Source organism: Orcinus orca, chromosome 16 (assembly GCF_937001465.1).
Source record: "Orcinus orca chromosome 16, mOrcOrc1.1, whole genome shotgun sequence".
NCBI classification, from domain to species: domain Eukaryota; kingdom Metazoa; phylum Chordata; class Mammalia; order Artiodactyla; family Delphinidae; genus Orcinus; species Orcinus orca.
The window spans coordinates 74469644-74489705 of NC_064574.1; the positions used below are offsets into that span (position 1 = coordinate 74469644).

At 48.1% G+C, this 20062-nt stretch overlaps 1 protein-coding gene across 1 annotated transcript in view; it reads right to left on the minus strand.

Annotated features, from left to right (window-relative positions):
- The window catches only part of GALNT17 (polypeptide N-acetylgalactosaminyltransferase 17), a 449556-nt gene that overhangs the window by 94187 nt on the left and 335307 nt on the right, over nucleotides 1-20062 (minus strand). The window contains exon 6 of the mRNA XM_004268765.3: nucleotides 2342-2459. Coding sequence (XP_004268813.1) covers nucleotides 2342-2459 — 118 coding nt within the window. The remainder of the gene's footprint in view (nucleotides 1-2341; nucleotides 2460-20062) is intronic.

Below are 20062 nucleotides of genomic sequence, written 5' to 3' on the forward strand. Positions count from 1 at the left end.
AGCTACCCCAGAGAAGACAAGTCAGAGAGCAGGCTCTGGGCCCCATCGCTCCAGCCTGCCACATGGAGATGCAGAGCGGACCTCACGGGCCCTCAGCTCATGGCACAGGGGCTGTGCTCTACTAGGCTGTGCTGCTGCAGGGCCAAGACTCACGAGCCCCTCCCCTCCTGCAGGGATCGGGTAGCCACGAAGGACTGTCACTGTCATCAACATGGAGCCTGGCAGAGCCTGGCACCCAGACCTTTGCTTTGCAAGCACGGGGAGACCAACATCCTAGCAAGTCTTAGCAGTGGGTTCCGCGGTCACCACCTCTGTTCTCCCCAGAGCGCAGCCTGCCCTGCAATAAAATCTGGGGGCCCTCCTGTCCCCATAACCCCTCCACCTGTGCCCCTGCCTCCGTAGGGACAGTGCTCCCTCATCCTGTTCTCCCCTCTGTTGGTGATGTCTGACCCTCCACTGGGTTCCTTCTCACAGCATATAGAGACATTCAAATCTCCCTTAATAAAGGTATTAAATTATTAAAATTACAAAATTATAAATTTTAATAATTGTATACATATTATATACAAATATACATAAAATTTTATAAACTATCATAAAATTTATAAAAAATTTAAGAAGTTTAACCATCTCAATGCAGGGCTGCCTTCAGCTCCTTCCTTTCACAAATAAGTACCTGGACAAGTTATCACCTCCCATTTCACCACCGGGCTTGTCTCCATGATGTCGCTGCTTCTGCGCATGTTGGGTCCTAACAGGCATTCAGTCATCAGTCTAACAGATACCTACTGAGCCATGTGTTAAGCATGGTTCTACATGCTTGGGATGCAAAGGTGAGCCCCACAGAGATCTGTGCCCCATAAAGCTTGCAATCTAGCTAGTAAAGGTAGAGAAATACAATACGCATAATAAATAAGTCAGTTCCCTGGCGTGCTAGAAGCGGATGAGAGCTCAGGAAAAGAGCAGCGTGAGAAGGGATGAGGAGATGGGAGCAGGGCAGAGACTGAAGTTACAGGCCAAGTTCAACATGCTGGGCCCCAATTCTTTCCTTCAATTCAATTTCAAATGGGTAAATGCCAAGTATATTTGCTACGGTAACATATTCATGGGCTTTTTAATTGCTCGGCTTTCAAAGAAATCTTATGCAAATTCCACTTAGGAAAGAACCCAGCCTGGAACCAAAAACACAGCAAGAGTCTGCAGTCTCCAAAAGGGAGTGATTTTAGGATCCAGGGAAGGTCTCCATCATCCTCTTTGCTTCTGCAGCCTGGACGTTCATTACATCATGAGGACATGAAGCCTTCCATTCCACGAAGGGGGCTCAAGTGTAGAGGAGGGGGCAGTGCAGTGTCTTAAAGGTCCTGAGCAGTTAGGGATAACGAGTGAAATCTGACACAGAGAGCAGGCTTTGACTGGAGTACTTGCACTAGGTACTGGGTACTTGCCTGGCTAGAACAAGAAGGAGATTCCAGCAGCGGAAGGAGGAAGAAATTCAATAAACTTAAACCTTACAGTTGTGTCCTGAGTCGTTTCCAACAAGCCTACTTCCCAGGGGCTCAGGAATGCACAAGCTCAGGACAGGGAGCAGTGGGGACACAGAGACCCCAGCTGGGCATCATCCCCCAGGACCCCCCTCTTTGCGGTATGGAGGAGGACGTACCAGTTAAGCGGTTACCAGGTGTCCCCCATCCACACCCCTCATTCGGGTTCATTCACTAAAGTGAAGAGGTTGGAATGCATCAATTTGTCCAACTTTTTTGTTTACGGTGAACTTCATCTTTGAAACAGAATCTTAAGCAATACCCAGTGCCTGAAATATCCAGCAGTGGAGCGGATCTGAATGGGGGGCCAGCAAGAGGCCCATTCTGTGTCTTCTTCCTCTCCCCACTCCCATTATCCTCCTTAGAAGCATTTCTGAGAAATGGGAGAGTCCCACAGAACATGGTCCTTCTCTCCTCTGGCATCTTATGACTCTATAATGTACATGAATTGTCAAAATATGTAGCATGTAAATTCTAATTTAAGGAGATGATTTAATTTTAAGAAAAATTTAAGGAGAGAGTGAAACTGGATGGGAGTGGGGACCAAATTCTCTAGCTAATGTCCAGATTGGGTCGCCCAGGCATGAACAAATTGTTCAACCTTTCGAGGGGCGAAGGCCAGGTCTCCCCCAGTCTGAGGAGGGGTGACAACCCTGCTGGAACATCTATAGGAACAGAAGTGGGGTGAAGGATTCTGTCATTCACCAGCTAAAGAAGCTTCAAATACACAGCAAAAATGACCAGGCAGTTCTACTCACAAACACAAACAGACTAAGAGGAAAGGATGCCATGACACAAACCTTGATTCCAAGTTCGATATTTTCTCCTCCATACACATCCATCCCAGGGTCCAGAAGACCAATTTCACCAAAGAACTTCCTGTTGACCACAAACGAGCAGCCAATCATGGCTGGCGTTCTGCGGGAGGGAGAAAGAGGCAACAGTCATGTGATACGTACACGCAAATATTACTCAGCCCCGAGAAAAGGAAATCCTGACATTTGCAACAACACAGATGGACCTTGAGGGCGTTATGCTGAGTGGAACAAGTCAGAGAAAGACAAATACTGTAGAACTCTCTTATATGTGGAATCTAAAAAAGTCAAATCATAGAAACAACGAGTAGATTGGTGGTTACCAAAGGCTGGGGGGTGGAGGAATTGGGGAGATGTTGGTCAAAGGGTCTAAAGTTGCAGTTAGAAGATAAACAAGTTCTGGGGATCTAATGCACAGCACTGTGATTATCGTTGAGAATACTGGACTTGGGGTTTCCCTGGTGGCGCAGTGGTTGGGAGTCCACCTGCCCACGCAGGGGACACAGGTTTGACCCCTGGTCCCGGAGGATCGCACATGCCACGGAGTGGCTGGGCCTGTGCACCACAACTGCTGGGGCTGCGTTCTGGAGCCCGCGAGCCACAGCTACTGAAGCCCGTGCGCCTGGAGCCCGTGCAACGGGAGAGGCCACCGCAGTGAGAGACCTGCGCACTGCAATGAAGAGAAGCCCCCGCTCGTCTCAACTAGAGAAAGCCTGTGCGCAGCAACGAAGACCCAACGCAGCCAAAAATGAATAAACTAATAAATAAATTTATTAAAAAAAGTAAAAAGAATACTGGACTTCCCTGGTGGTCCAGTGGGTAAGGCTCCGCACTCCCAATGCAGGGGGCCTGGGTTTGGGGAACTAGATCCCACATACATGCCACAACTAAGAGTCTCCATGCCGCAACTAAAAGACCCTCTGTGCCACAACTATGACCCCATGCAGCCTAAATAAATAAAATATTAAAAAAAATACAGTATTTATATACTTCAAAGTTGCCAAGAGAGTAGATCTTAAATATTCTCATCACAAAAAGAAACGATAATTATGTGACCTGTTAGGGGCGTTAGCTAATGCTACGGTGGTTATCTTATTGCAATACAGAGATCAAGTCAACATGCTGTATACTTTAAACTTACACAGTGTTATGTGTCAATTGTATCTCACTTGAAGGAGGGGGAGGAGAAGAAGCCACTTCTAAGGCATTTTACTGGTGCCGTAGGGGGTAAAGAAACACACGACATCCTGCGTTCAAGCAACTAAGTTATTATTATTACTATGATTATCGCAGCCATTTATCGAGTCATTACTACATCTCAAGCATAAAGGCAAAGCACATTTCACACACTCTCTCACTTAAAAACATCCACGGTCGTGTGAAGGAGGTAGGACCTCTCCAGCTGAAGCCCGCGGAGAGCCCGCGACCTGGCGTGAATCACAGAGTAGAGGGCAGGACCCAGCCAACTGCAAAGCCCTTCATTTTAGCCTTTCTGCTTCACTGCACTCTTCAGAAATGGCTTCGTGAAGGAGCCGGCAAACCCCCAGACTGTCAAACGCCAGAAATGCTGTTCAGATGCTTTCCCGGGCGAAACAGACGTCTCATGCGGGAGGCCCCGTGAAACTCCACTGGGGCCGCCGGGAAGCTCTCCGGTGGGAGGCTCCTGAGCTGAACTGTAGACCTCAACGTTCGATCCTCGTCCGCTCCTCCAGATCCTGAGCTTGACTTTGACCTTAACGTCCAGATTTTTGACTCCTCTCGGTGCCCACGTGGTGCGGCAGCAGTGGGACTCATTGGAAAGGTGAGTGTTCAGAGTTGAACAGACCTAGTTTGATGAACATGGGTGCTGCCATGGGAAAGTGTACTTGTGTGAAGTTAATGGACCCTCCTGGATCCCAGTTAACTCTCTGTGGAGTATCGCTGTGAAAAGATACGCAATGAGCTCAGTGCAGAGAGCAGGGGCTCAATAAACAAGGCTCCTCTGCCCTCTGCGTTTCTCCAGGAAGCTCACACCAATCACACCTATGGACACAGGACACTGCCCTCTACTGAGGCAGCTGTACCTGTTACGCCAGGACGGCAACCACTTCACCGTCAGTCATTTCCTGCAGCCTTTGATCCCTCTGAGAGAAGCAGCTGACCCCTTGCTTGCAAAAGCACTATGTGAACCCAACTCTTATCTCAGCTAACTGAACCAGGAGTTAGCACAGATCCCAAACGGGGTCAATCAGATTATGTTTTTCCCGAAACTTGGGATCGAGACAGTGCTGGGAGCTAGAACTAGATGGTCTCATCCATCTGTAGGGCTCAGGCTGCCATCTGGGGGCAGCTCCGGTGGTCCCTGTACAAGGATGGCTGAGCAGAGGGAGGCAGATGCACTGTGGAGGTGTGAGACCACGGGATGGGGGGCGGCCTGGTGTCTTCGGCTGCCCATCTGCTGACAGGCCTGGCTCCGCTCTCTGCCCCTGGGTCATGTGCGAGCCCCCTGGGTCTTTGCGATCTGTCCTCCTTTTATTTATTTATTTTAAATTTTATTTATTTTTGGCTGCGTTGGGTCTTCATTGCTGCGTGTGGGCTTTCTCTAGTTGCGGCGAGCGGGCGCTACCCTTCATTGGGGTGCGCAGGCTTCTCATTGTGGTGGTTTCTCTTGTTGCGAAGCACGGGCTCCAGGCGCGCGGGCTTCAGTAGTTGTGGCACAGCGGGCTCAGCAGTTGTGGCTCAAGGGCTCCAGAGCGCAGGCTCAGTAGTTGTGGCACCATGGGCCCAGTTGCTCCGGGGCATGTGGGACCCTTCTGGACCAGGCCTCGAACCCGTGTCCCCTGCATTGGTAGGCAGATTCCCAACCACTGTGCCACCAGGGAAGCCCGATCTGTCCTCCTTGACTTAACCCGTGAGGATTAGACAGGTTTCTGTTCTTATGACACGTGCCATCTCCCCCACCCTCTCCTTATGATCCGGGGGAGGGTGGTTGTTTTATCACACAGCCAGAAGAGGCAAACTTCAGGGGAGATTCACGCTGGGAGAGTTATAAGCCGGGGGCACTCGAGTGATGGAGAAATGCCAGTGACGTGTGTGCCTGGAGACGGGACATGTGGTCCTGGGAGGGCGGGAGTCTGCAGAGAAGGGGGAACGGGAGCCAGTGCTGGTGTCACCTCAGTTTTCTAGAGAGCCATTGCTGAGCACATCAAGAAATTCTGAGAAGTTAGAACAGTCTCTCCAACCCCTAAACTCAAGGTCTGAAAATTCCCAATGCTAACACGCATGCGTAATTAAGATCCTGCTCTAAGACGCTGTGCTTTCTAACCCCTCGAGGGCAAGCAGGGCAGTCAGAATCACAGGGCACAGCAGTCAACAAACACTCTCAAAGGGGTGGCTCTGAGCACAGCCCCATGGCTGAAAAGCATGTTTCTCTGAGATTGGCTCAGGATCCACCTACACCAGCATCACCCGGAGGGCTCCTCAGAAAAGGCAGATTCCTGGGTGCAGCCCAGACCATGGAATCAGACTTACAGAGACGGGACTTAGGAATTTGTGTTTGTACCAGTAGAAGCAGCCTATAGAGCCATCTCCCTCTTGAACTGCCAGGTCTCCAAGAGCAGAGAAGTTATCCCCCTAAGTTCTCGTTGTATTCCCAGGAGTGAGTGCCTTGCTGACACAGAGCTAGATACTATTGAATGAATGAATGAGTGTAACAGATCTGGTGACCGCCCCTGGTGGGGAAGGGCCCCGTGATGCCCCAGGGACAAACTAGCTGACCTGAACCAGAAGCCAAGGGCAGCAGGACAGTGTGCGGTCGCTAGGGGAGGGAGGGAGGGATGAACAAAGGAGGAGGGAAGGAGAGGGAGAGAAGGAGGGAAGGATTCAAGGCACAGGACTTTCACTGTCAAGGACACAGGCCGCTTCTTCCTTCCCGATACCTCTCAGATAGCCCTTTAGGAAACATCTTTCGCCATCACGCAGCCTGATCTCTTCATGTAACTGGCTTTATCCGGATGATATCGTTTGGTTGCGGTGGCGAGGAGAGATGGAGTCACAGTATGAGTCACCCTGGGTCCTCTACCTGCTGCTCACAGCTGTATTCAGCGTATTCCAGCAGGTCCCACAGCAGAAGCCCTAGGATTCCCCACGACAGGACGGTGAGGTCCCCTAGTGCCTCCTCATTGAAGGTAGGCCACAGCAGCCACCCAGCTGTCACGAGGCCCCACAAAGAGGTCACAGACAAGCAGGCTGCTGTCTGCATTCTGGCGGGCTGTCAGAACCCAAAGATCAAGGGCAGGAGGCTGGTCCTCACGCAACGAAGATGTGGAATGAGCATGTGATCGTTACTGCTGTTGGTGGCATGTGGAAAGGTCCCCTAAAGGCCACGGTCAAACACCTGCCACCGTGTCAAGAGGGTGCCTGGGCGCTGGTACCCACCTTGGCACTCTAATGAGGCCAAGCTTGACAGGGATGGTGCAGAGGAGGGGCTGGAAGCAGCCTGGGAGACCAGCCCCGAGGAGACGGCTTCCCTGCTAAGTCAAGAACCCAGTCTTGCAAACAGCTGGGCTCCGAGGCTGCCCCACTGTGCTGGGTGCGGGGCAAGGTTCAAGCAGGTGACTGATGTATCCCTGGTCGACGTGGAGACTAAATAATTAAAAGGCGTATCCTCACCCCTGGCTGGGCCAGCGAGGGTTGCTGGTGAGCTCAGTGGATGACTGCTCTGAATTCTGGACTGATGATGGACAGCTGTCCTCACTGCTCGGGAGAAGCACGTCTCCAACAGAAAGCCTCCACCTGGCCCTATCTGGGACCCACTGCACTGGTGGCGTGGTTAGCCAGACCCGTCCTTACAGGCAGAACCAAGAGCCCACCGGGGCCCCACTTCCCCTCCAAGGTTTCATCCTCACCTGCCCATCAAACCACAGCTGATGGTACTTCGGGGTCACGAGCTCCTGGAGCGTGAGCCTACAGCCTCGTTCTTCAAACTCCACTGCGATTACCACCATCAGCACAAACATTTCAGTTCGAAATCATTCAAAAAGGATAATCATATTAAGGGATCTGCCAAAGTCTAATAGCTCCATTACGGAGGAGAAGAACGGAAATTAAAAATAATCGCTTTTATTGTTGCTGTTCCAGAGAATGTAGGCAACATACACGACGGTTCCAGCTGAGAGAGAGAGAGGAGAACGGGAGGGAGAGACAGGGGAGGACAGGGCGGCAGGCCCAGGAATTTCCACCCGGATATGCAGAGCTTTGTCAATGTCACTGCTTCCTCTCCTCGTTGGTGACAAAGGGCCCACCTGTGTTCTAGATGTGTCCACCCTCAAAACCCTTCACTGGCTCCCTACTCTCTCCTGAGTTAAGTGAAGTTCTTCCTTAGCATGCCTGCCCATGGCTTGACCACACTGGGCAATTCATTGTTCGGGAAACGTGTCCCAACTTATGCCTGGACGTCCTTCTTCAGAAATGTCCTCCACAGGACCACCTCCGTCTGCCCAAATCCTACCCACCTCTCAAAACATATTTATCTTTTCTGTTGCAAAAAACAAAGATATATGTCTTACAGAAAATATACCTTGACAAAAATAAGAAAACAATAAACTCATCTGTGCTCTCTGGCCATAAGCTCTCAACTCTGTCATCCAGCCCCTATCGTTCCAGTTCACCTCCTCAAGTTCACCGGATCCACCCCACTGGGACCTGCAGTCCACTGGCGCTGCCACCTTGACAGTGGAACCCCTTCTCTTGTGTTTTTCTCACCCCACAAGCTCAAAGCCATGGTTGCTTATTGTAAGAGCGCCCTGGCTTCCCCACTCCCACTTTGCTTTGTTGGCAGAACCCTGACGCTGATAAGTGCAACTCTGATTTGGCTTTAAATTCAGGGCTGTGTGTGTCCAGTGGGTCCTCAGCAGTGTCCTACAATCCTGCTCCGGGGCCCGAGTCACTCCAGCCTGACTCTCCTAGGAGACTCTGCCCCAGCTTCTCCTTCCTCCGCAAACCTCCCACACGACCTCCTCCCTCTCAAGCAGCCACGTTCCTTCCCACTTCCCTAAGAAAGCAGCAAACAAAAGCGAATGTCCCCACCTCCCTCGTCCACCCACTTAGTGGGCCCCGTCACCCTCCTGCCTCCCTTTTGCTGTAATTGAACTGTCCATGCTCTTAGCTGAGGCCAACCTCTCCACCCATCCTCTCTTGCTGCTCAAGGACCTCACTTCAGCCGTCCCCCCTCCCCTGAATACACCTGTATTAAAATCTATTCTTATTTTCTGTATTCTTGATGCTTTGACGCTCGGGGCCTTGTTGACTGGGGAGAGACTGCCCCTCCCAGGACTCGCCAATTCTTAGAGACAGCAAAAAACCAGCTGGAGAGGATGCCTCTCCTATGCAAACTAACCAGCCCAGAGCCCACACTCCCAGTCACCTCCTCTACCTGGTCTTTACACTCCAGGAAGCAACAGCCCTCTACCCTGATCATCCCAGCGCCAGGAACCAGATAACTGGAGACAGCCCCCTACACCCCAAAATGTTCCAACTAGCCGATCCAAAGCCAGATCAGCTGCTTACGCTGCCTCACCCATTTCTTCTGGAAGAAACCACAGTAAAGACTTGGGCCCCTGCCTTCTCCTCACTTCTTCTCCTCCTAACTGCCCCAGGTGCTTCCCCGGATGGCCCTGTGTGGCATGGCAGGCCTCCTTCTCTTGGAAACTGTGGGTAACAAACTATCTTTTTAATGGCAATATTCTGTTGTCCTCACCATATCTGAATTTAAAAACGCTGAGTACATGTTAGAACAACACTGTACGTTATCGTCTTCCGTCCTGGGCGGGCTCATTCCTAGCAGCTCACAGTCTACAATTCCCCTCTTGACCCACTTCCCTTACAGCTGCCTCTCCTCATTTTTTGCTCCCCCTTACAGCAAAGCCCCTTTAAAGAGCTGTGTAGTGGCTTCCCTGGTGGCACAGTGGTTAAGAATCTGCCTGCCGATGCAGGGGACACAGGTTTGAGCCCTGGTTCGGGAAGATCCCCCATGCCGCGGAGCAACTAAGCCCGTGCGCCACAACTACTGAACCTGTGCTCTAGAGCTCACAAGCCACAACTACTGAGCCCACGCACCACAACTACTGAGCCCACGCACCACAACTACTGAAGCCTGCGCACCTAGAGCCCATGCTCCGCAACAAGAGAAGCCACGGCAATGAGAAGCCCGCGCACCGCAATGAAGAGTAGCCCCTGCTCTCCGCAACTGGAGAAAGCCTGCACACAGCAACGAAGACCCAATGCAGCCAAAAATAAATGAATGAATTAATTAAATTAAAGAGCTGTGAACACCTGATGTCTCCAATTTTCTCTGCAGTTCTCTTCTAAGCCACTCAACCAGGTTCTCACCCTCACCGCTCCACGGCAAGTGCATTTGTCAAGGTCAGAGACAACTCATCCTAAATCCAATGGCCAATTCTCAGTCCTCGTCACGTGTGCCCTCCTAGCTGCATCTGATACAGCAGACCATTCCCTTTCCCTGGAAGCAGGCTCTCCGTGCCCGGCTGTCTTCCTGGACGCGCCCCTTTCAATCTTCCTTCTTGACTCTGCCTTTGCTTTCTGATGTTCAGGGTAGAAGGACTCCAGGGCAGAGCCCTTGGATCTCTTTTCTTCTCCATCTGCATTCATTCCTTGGTGATCATGTTTTCTTTCTTGGCTTTCAATAGCATTTATATTCTAATAGTTTCCAAATTTACACTCCAGTATGAATCTTTCCTCTGAACTGCAGACTGGTACATCCAATGGCTCATTATGTCTAAGGGATCCCTCAGACACAGTTGGAAAGGAATCGTTAACCTTCCTTCCACTCAAACCCATCCCACCTATCTTTTCTATCTTAGGTAATGTCAACTCCATTCTTCCAAATGTTGGGGTGAAAACCTTGGTGTTGGCTTTGGGGCCAACTGGTCAGAAATTCTTATGGCTCTACCTTCAAAATACGTCTGGGATCTGAGGACCTCTCACCATCTTCACTGCCACCATGTAATCTGAACCATCATCATCATATTGCCTGGATTACCACCATGGCTCCCAACTGGCTTTCACTCCGCTCTCTTGCAGCCAACTCTCAATGATCTATTGAAACACAAGTCAGATCAGGCTATGCGTCTGCTGGAAACCCTCCCATGATTCCCCATTTCCTTCAGAGTAAAAGTCAGGGTCTCACAACAGCCTCCAAGGCTCCATCTGGACAGTCTGTGTTTCTGAGTTTCTTCTTGCCCTCTCTGCTCCAGCTACATTCCTAGGTATACGCTCAAAAATAACTGAAAAGAGGTATTCCAACAACAACTTGTACATGCACGTTCACAGTAGCATCTTTCACAGTAGCCAAAAGGTTGAGCCCAAATGTCCATCAGTGGATACATGGATAAACAAAATGTATATGGTCCACCTGTACAATGGATTACAGTTCTGAGACACGCTGTAACATGGGTGAACCTTGAAAACATCATGTTAAGTAACAGAAAAAAGAAGGTCATATATTATAGGATTCCCTTTACATGAAAAGTCTAGAACAGGGAAATCCATAGAGATAGAAAGCAGATTGGTGGTTGCCAGGGGCAGTGGGGAGGGGACAGTAGGGAGTGACTGTTTAATGGGTACAGGGTTCCCATTTGGAGGAAAATATTCTGGAAGTAAATAGTGGTGATGGTTGCAAAATATTATGAATGTACTAAATGCCACTGAGTTATACATGTAAAATGGTGAATTGTATATGTATTTTACCACAATAAAAAAATGTGGAACTGGTGATAATAATTCTTAAGCTTCCTTTGATTGTCACATTACATTATAAATGGGAACCCAAATTCTCCAGGTGCCGGTAAACAGAGGGCAGGAGACTGCAGGGGTGGTTCTGCCTCCATCCTTACCTTCTATTCATGGAGACTATTTTCTAACACTCTGGAGATACCATCCCAAGATGCTTCCAGTTTTAGCCCAAACACCACATTTTCACAATCTGGGATAAATGGCGCAAACACCAAGGTGCTCACTCTAGGATGGGTGGGGACACACGGCCCCAGGGCTCAGGGAAAGCATATTAATCTAAACGTCCTGCTCGGTGGTGTCCAACCTTCTGTGACAGTCTCCTCATCAGTAAACCGGGCATGAGACTCTGCCCTGGACACCTAATAGGACTGTGGTTAGAATCTGATGAGGTGATGAAAACACATGGTCTCCATGCAGGACAATGTACTCAACACGTGTGAGGTGTTATCAAGAACTTTAAAGAAAAGCAGAGGGGTGAAGGACTGAGGGGGAGGGGAACAGAGGGGAGAAGCTGGTGAGGGAGTATCCCGGCAAATGGTGTCACTCCAGGAAATATTTTGGGTCTAGAACGAGACAGGCAGCGAAGGAAGCCTGAGTTCTAGGAGGAAAGAGAAATAAGGAAGTCTAGTACACAACATGGTATAAAGGTGTGAAGTCTGAGGTCGGTATCAGGGGTGGGTGTATGAAAACACCCCAGGGAAGAGAGTGGGGCAGTCACAGTGGCCCAAGAGAAATGCCTGTCCAACTCGCAGTGACGGGTGAAGGACACTTAGCCCCGCAGATGGCCCAGCCCGTCCAGAGGTCACCTCCTCTCAGCCCTGAGGTCAGGGTCAGTCTGTGCCTCTGCCTGTGGGGTCAAGGAGAAGATGTGTGAGATCCCACCTCCTTGCTGCTCCTGGCACTTGTTCAACTCAATGCCTTATCCGCACAGCACAGAAGGGCTCTGAGTAGGGGTCAAGTGTGGCTGCTAATTTGTGCACTTGTTCATCTGGTCAACAAGCATCACCAGGCAATGGAGGATGCCTTTGTTAGACTCTGTACCAAGCACTTGAGGAGATGAAAACACACTAAGAGATCGTCCTACTGGGGAAGTAAAGCAAGCACTAGTTCTTGGTGTTCCTCAGTAAAAACGTTTCTGGCTGAAGCTATGGAGTTACAGCTATGTATCTATATGTCTGCATCTATATGCGTCAGCAAGGCTGTTGGAGTGGAAAGAGCAGACTCCAGGGGTGCAGGGGAAAGAAGGAGCTAGAAACGGAGACTGTGGATCTGTGGCGTGTGGACACGGTGATGAGCTGTCTTCAGAACAAAGCCCCCATCGGGAAGGGTCTTCCCTCCTCCCCTTTTCAGTGACGGCTCTTACCGGGGCACCGGGGTGTGTGCGTGTCACAGCGTGCCTGGCTGTCTAGGTCACCGCGGTGGCTACAGGGGCTGGAGTGTCTGCCTGCCCCTTGCTTTGCCCTGCCCACCTCTTACCTCCTGCCGCTCTTGGAGCTCCCAACTGCCCCCCACCACTGCCAGCCCAGTGGCCACATCTCCAAAGGCATGTCTGGCTGATGGTTCAGGAGTCAGGGGTCCAGAGCTTACCCTGTTTTCTCTCTTCTCTTTTCTTTGGGCCAAGCTGCCTTTCTTTGTCCTCAGACTCAACCCCTGCCATTTTCCTTGGTCCCAGCTCTGCCTCAGCTAATATCCAGGCCTGTTAGCTGAGAATCTTCTAACACCAAGGCCCCATTTGTAGGAAAAACATAGACAACTCATTGCCATCCCTGGAGCTGTCTTTGCATGAATTTCTGCAAATCCCGTTCTCAGAGCCCAGCCAGCACTGGGTATTTTGGGGGTCCCATCACGTTTTTTGGCAATAGGTAGCTTGGTTAATCAAAAATGCACTGATTTCAGTGCATTTTATTATAACATCACACACCATGAGTTCTTTTACACCATTTCCTAATAAACACAAGTTCCTGATGTGGATGTCACCCTCCTCAGTCACCCTCTGGTACAGACACTGGCTTGCTAAAGTGACCAAAAGACAGGCAGGGACGGGAGAGGAGAACTCAGCAGGCACTGCGTCACCCAGGCCAGCAGTGCCCTGTTGCAGATGCATCCGGCGCTGCAGGAGTATGATTCATACTTACACCTAATCCTCAAAGCAGCTCTACTTGTTATTAGCCCCACTTTCCAGCCAAGGAAACTGAGGCTAGAGGTTAAGTGAACTGTCCAAGGGCAGACACATGCAAATAAGTTCGGAGCTAGGAGCAACCTGGTGGTGTCTGATCCCACAGCGTCCTAGGTATCCTGCTGCCTCCCAGACGAGATCACTGAACACCGGCAGCAGCTAAGAGCTCTCGCACTGGTCCTGCTTTGAAGATTCCTGGGAACTTGCAGCCGCTGAACAGTAAAAATACAATTTGGGGGAGGGAGTTGGCTGGCTCTCATAGAATTCTCAACTGGCACAGTACAGTAATTTAATACTCAGAGCTCCATTTGCCTCTGCTATACATATAAATACCTAAAGGGTAAGTACCGCTGCCTTTCTAAAACATCAAATGCTGGATCCAGCACACAAATATCCCACCAGAAAACAGGGCCCAAAGGCCAGCGCTTCGCCTGTTAAATAGAGGTAACACGTTCCCTTTTGTTGCTGAAAAGATAATTCATGCTGAAACAACTTCCTCCAGATTGGGAAGTGAACTGTCTGGGTATTAAGAGCCTTTCCTTGTGAAGGATAAAGGCAGCGCTCATCTCTCTGCAGTGCGATTTTTCACAGATGCAGAAAGTGTCAGTGGGGATTGAAGTTGCCGGTCCCAAACGCCTTTCCTTGGCTCACTGATTCGCCTGGGCTGGATTTATTAAAACAGAGACCCTAACAAAACTCTGCAGCAAGACGTTTCCTATAAATAATTTTCTCAGCATAACACTTTTGCTCTTTGCTAATCATAGTTCCTTTAGGCTTTGAGAAACCGATTTGCAAAGTATCCTTTGAAGGCTATTTCTGTAAAAGCATCAAGTTTCAGAAGAAGTGGTAACACATTAAGCAGTTATCAGCCATCGATATATATGGCGCATATATATATATATATATATATATATATATATATATATATATATGACATATGCTATCTTGTGAGATGAAACATAGATTCAGTGAATGTTTGGGGAAGAGAAAAAGAAGAAAGGTCCAGAGCAAGGTTCTGGCTGTTTCTGTCCAGACAGAGAGCTAAGAACATTTTTCACAGACAAACATTTATAATCCATTTGAAGATGGAAGCACTTGCTTTGAATCTCAGTGAAGCAAAATGCTATCCCTCCCCCAGCAAAAATTCAGTGTTCCTCATTAGCAGACCCGGACTCCAAAAAATTGAACTCGTTATTACTATATTTTGAATTTCACCAGTAAAATATTTGTGGAAGTTGGTTTTCACTCTTGTTCAAAAGTACCTACATAATAGCTTTGATTTAGTGTGTCTTGGATCCTAAAGCTTAAAAATATTGACTATTTGTCCCTTTACAGAAAAATTTTGCTGAATTCTGTTCTAGAACGGGAGCCCTGGAGGGAAATCCAGATGCCACGTGGAGCAACCTGGTACCTACCTGGAGAGTGGCCGGAAGGAAACTTGGAGAAGGATAGATAAGGGCCTCAGGGGAGGGAAAGACTTGGAAGATGGATAAGCCTCTTTCTCATCCGTTAAAGGGGGATAACAGTCCTGCTGCAGCTTCCAGAGCTGATGGAAGAACAAATTTGATAAATGCTTTGGGCCGTACACTTGAAAATGGCATCAGGCTCTCGACACACGTGTTGTTCTATAAAAGAAAGTGAAGGGCAGCAGAATGCGGCACCCCAAAATACGCCTCTTTGGCACAGAATTATCTTGAGCTGGTTATTTTTAAGAAACAGCAGACTTAGGAGAAGCTCTGAAAAATCTAAAAGTAACTCTTTTGAAAGAGAAGTTTACATTCAGAAAGGAAATCTCCATTTGTAAGAGTGTCTCCCTCTCTGCACCAGGAAGAAAAGGATGACCCTAAATCTCTATAAACTCTCCCCAATGGAGAAGACACCAGCTTAAATCTACGTAACAAACCTTACCTTTGTCTACTGTGCTTTTCTTGTTCACCTTCCATCAACAGGCCTCCCTGCTCCCCAACATCTTCTTTTGCCTTTAGCTGGAGATGGTATTTCAGGTGGTGGCTTTGGCCATTTCTGGGAATTACTCAGTGTTCTTGGTTATCTCCATGAATACCCAAGGCATACAGGTTATTAAACAGATGTTTGTTTTTCTCCTATTAATCTGTCTTTTTATTATGGGGTGGCGGGGTGGGGGCGGTTCTCAGCTGAGAACCTAGAAGGGTAGAGGGGAAATTATTTTTCCTCCTGTACAAAAAGAAGAGTGTTGAGATTTGCGCATGCTGGAAAATTTTCCTGAGAAGATTTTAGAACATCCTATATAAATGCAGGCTCTATGGGATAACATAAAATTAAAAGTAAGTAAATGAGATGTACCAAATACGGACTCATCTCAGGCAAAGCAAGATGATTGGTCAAAGGAAACCCGGAAGAAATGCCCCATATAAGTGATTCAAACTACCACAAGGACGCGACTCTCTCTCTGAGTCCACCCGTGTGTCTATCCACATGTACTCTTTTTCCTCCTAATAAACACTTTACATGTTTCACTATGTTCTGTCTCTATGTAGAAATTCATTTCTATACAGCTGATGGGCCAGGGTCGTGTCACTGGCCACTGGCGCCTGGTGGTCTAGTGGCTGGGATTCAGCGCTCTCGCTGCTGCGCCCTGACTTCAGTCTCTGGCCGGGAACCAAAATCCTGCTTCAAGCCGCTGCAGGCTGAGGCCACCTGAGATCAGTAGCTTTGAGATGGGACTGGGATGCTTTAAGACTAGGATGAAAAGAAGCAGAAAGATGTGAATTTTCGGCTGTGACGATAAAACCAACCCTTGAAGCTAACTTCTGAAACAGTCTCAAAGCCAGGATTTCATGAGCATGAGCTAGACACGGGAGAAGTGTTTTCTAAACTGGGAACATCGCTGAAAATATCAAGGATGGCGGTCAGGCAAAGCCAGAGGATGGAAGGTGTAACAGCGCCGTGGGTCTCGATGCTCACTCACCTTAGGCTCACCTGGGGAGCTTTGAAAAATTACCTGCGCTCGGGCTCCCTTCCAGACACTCTGATTCAACTGTTCTACATCCATATTTGAGTCAAAAGTGCAACGAGGGTTGAGAACCATGACAGACGGGATGTGTCCAATCCCAAAAGGAGGCTAGTTTTTCCTGGGTTGGGGTTGAAGGCTGAGGGGGAGTGGAGAAAAGAAAAGCCCTGAGAGAAGAGCTCTTCTAGTCTTACTGCTTAGGCTGGAAGTCAGGGTGGGGAGAGGAAGCCTGCAAATAGACTAGGAAGGCAGCTGAGATGATGCCTTGCTTGCTGCCTAGAACTCCGGGGGGAGGGAGAAAGTGTTGCTGGGTGCCCAGAGTGGGGCAGATATGATGGAGAGATATTTAGGCAGAAAGGAGACCTACAATAGCACTCCCAGTGCTCACAGCCAGCTCCTGGTGTGGCACGGAATCCTGACGTTCCTGCATTCCCCAGGGAAGGGTTGGCAAAATAGTTACCAGGCTGAATCACGAGGAGTCAGGAGACTGGAGGGCACAAAATAGGTAGACATTGTGCCCAGAGTTCAAGACCAACACCAAGGACGTCAGCAGTGAATACAGAGGGGGAAAGCTCTGAAGATGGGGATGTGTGAGATGAACCAGCAGCGCCCAGGAAGCTTCCAGAGGGCAGCCTGCAGCCCAGCACCTCTCCCCATGGCCAGCTCCCCTTGCTCCTAAGTGCTATTCAGGAGGGGAGGTGAGAGAAGGAAACCCTCTGAGGAGGAAGAGTGGCCCTTACAAAGAATATACCCCGTTTAATCCTGATTTTGCTGAGCAACTGACTTCAAAGAGATGGGGATTTAAATAGGAAGAAACTGAGTTACCTTGAAATGACATGATTAGTTTTCATTTCCATCATCAGTGAAACAGGAATTAGAGACCAAGCTGAATTTCAAATATGAAAAAATAAGTCAGTATTTTTTACATCTGACTTGCAACTGCAATGTAAAACCTGCTACAGAGTACTTAGAAGAAGTATTTAGAGTACTTAGAAAAATAAATGGACTCTAAGACAGCAAGAGAAAACAAAGAGGGAAAAAGAACAAAGGAATAAGACACTGATGAAAGAAATTAAAGATGATGCAAATAGATGGAGAGATATACCATGTTCTTGGATTGGAAGAATCAACACTGTGAAAATGACTCTACTACCCAAAGCAATCTACAGATTCAATGTAATCCCTATCAAACTACCACTGGCATTTTTCACAGAGCTAGAACAAAAAATTTCACAATTTGTATGGAAACACAAAAGACCCCGAATAGCCAAAGCAATCTTGAGAACGAAAAACGGAGCTGGAGGAATCAGGCTCCCTGACTTCAGACTATACTACAAAGCTACAGTAATCAAGACAGTATGGTACTGGCACAAAAACAGAAAGATAGATCAATGGAACAGGATAGAAAGCCCAGAGATAAACCCACGCACATATGGTCACCTTATCTTTGATAAAGGAGGCAGGAATGTATAGTGGAGAAAGGACAGCCTCTTCAATAAGTGGTGCTGGGAAAACTGGACAGGTACATGTAAAAGTATGAGATTAGATCACTCCCTAACACCATACACAAAAATAAGCTCAAAATGGATTAAAGACCTAAATGTAAGGCCAGAAACTATCAAACTCTTAGAGGAAAACATAGGCAGAACACTCTATGAAATAAATCACAGCAAGATCCTTTTTGACCCACCTCCTAGAGAAATGGAAATAAAAACAAAAATAAACAAATGGGACCTAATGAAACTTCAAAGCTTTTGCACAGCAAGCAAAACCATAAATAAGACCAAAAGACAACCCTCAGAATGGGAGAAAATATTTGCAAATGAAGCAACTGACAAAGGATTAATTTCCAAAATTTACAAGCAGTTCATGCAGCTCAATAACAAAAAAACAAACAACCCAATCCAAAAATGGGCAGAAGACCTAAATAGACATTTCTCCAAAGAAGATATACAGACTGCCAACAAACACATGAAAGAATGCTCAACATCATTAATCATTAGAGAAATGCAAATCAAAACTACAATGAGATATCATCTCACACCAGTCAGAATGGCCATCATCAAAAAATCTAGAAACAATAAATGCTGGAGAGGGTGTGGAGAAGAGGGAACACTCTTGCACTGCTGGTGGGAATGTGAATTGGTTCAGCCACTATGGAGAACAGTATGGAGGTTCCTTAAAAAACTACAAATAGGGCTTCCCTGGTGGCGCAGTGGTTGGGAGTCCGCCTGCCGATGCAGGGAACACGGGTTCGTGCCCCGGTCCGGGAGGATCCCGCATGCCACAGAGCGGCTGGGCCCGTGGGCCATGGCCAATGAGCCTGCACGTCCGGAGCCTGTGCTCCACGACGGGATAGGCCGCAGCAGTGAGAGGCCCACGTACTGCAAAAAACAAAAAAACAAAAAAACAAATAGAACTACCATATGACCCAGCAATCCCACTACTGGGCATATACCCTGAGAAAACTAAAATTCAAAAAATTCATGTACCAAAATGTTCATTGCAGCTCTATTTACAATAGCCCGGAGATGGAAACAACCTAAGTGCCCATCATCGGATGAATGGATAAAGAAGATGTGGCACATATATACAATGGAATATTACTCAGCCATAAAAAGAAACAAAATTGAGCTATTTGTAATGAGGTGGATAGACCTAGAGTCTGTCATACAGAGTGAAGTAAGTCAGAAAGAGAAAGACAAATACCGTATGCTAACACATATATATGGAATTTAAGAAAAAGAATGTCATGAAGAACCTAGGGGTAAGACAGGAATAAAGACACAGACCTACTGGAGAACGGACTTGAGGATATGGGGACGGGGAAGTGTGAGCTGTGACAAAGCGAGAGAGAGGCATGGACATATATACACTACCAAACGTAAGGTAGATAGCTAGTGGGAAGCAGCCGCATAGCACAGGGAGATCAGCTCCGTGCTTTGTGATCACCTAGAGGGGTGGGATAGGGAGGGTGGGGGGGAGGGAGACGCAAGAGGGAAGAGATATGGGAACATATGTATATGTATAACTGATTTACTTTGTAATAAAGCAGAAACTAACACACCATTGTAAAGCAATTATACCCCAATAAAGATGTTAAAAAAAAAAAAGGACAAAGGAGTCACATAAGAGAAACAACTTTTCTGGAAAAGAATTTGGCAATATGTCACACGAGTGTCAGAAATGGACATGTGTTGGACCTGGAAATTTCATTCCTAGGAATATATCCTGGAGAATAATAATGACATCTGCCTCTGAGAATATCAGATTATGTGATTTGCACAACTCTCTAGGTGAAAACAATGGAAGAAACTGGGCAAAAAATTGAAATCTTAATAAAACCACTAAAGACAAACACATGGAAATGATTGAGTTGAGATCTCGCTGAGAATGGAACAAAGAGAGAGAAGCCCAGCAGTCGGTTTGCTTCTGCTCGGAGGTATGTACTAGTCCAGAAAGGAAGCTGAAAGGCTGAGTCCCCTTTTGAGGTTGCATTTTTGGCCTGAAGATTAGGACTACAAACACGAACGTCGGCAGTGAATACAGAGGAGCAACCTCAAAAGACTAGGGAGTTAAAAGTTGGACTTCAGGGTTCCCCAGGGATGAACAACCTGAGAAGCTGCCCTCCATTTCTGTCTAGGACCCTGAAAGGCTGTCCTTAGAGTAACTGTCTACTGGAAATCAACCTGCCCTCCCACAGGCTGCCAGGCTGCATCATGTCATCTGGGTGGTCCAGAGAACCTCAAAT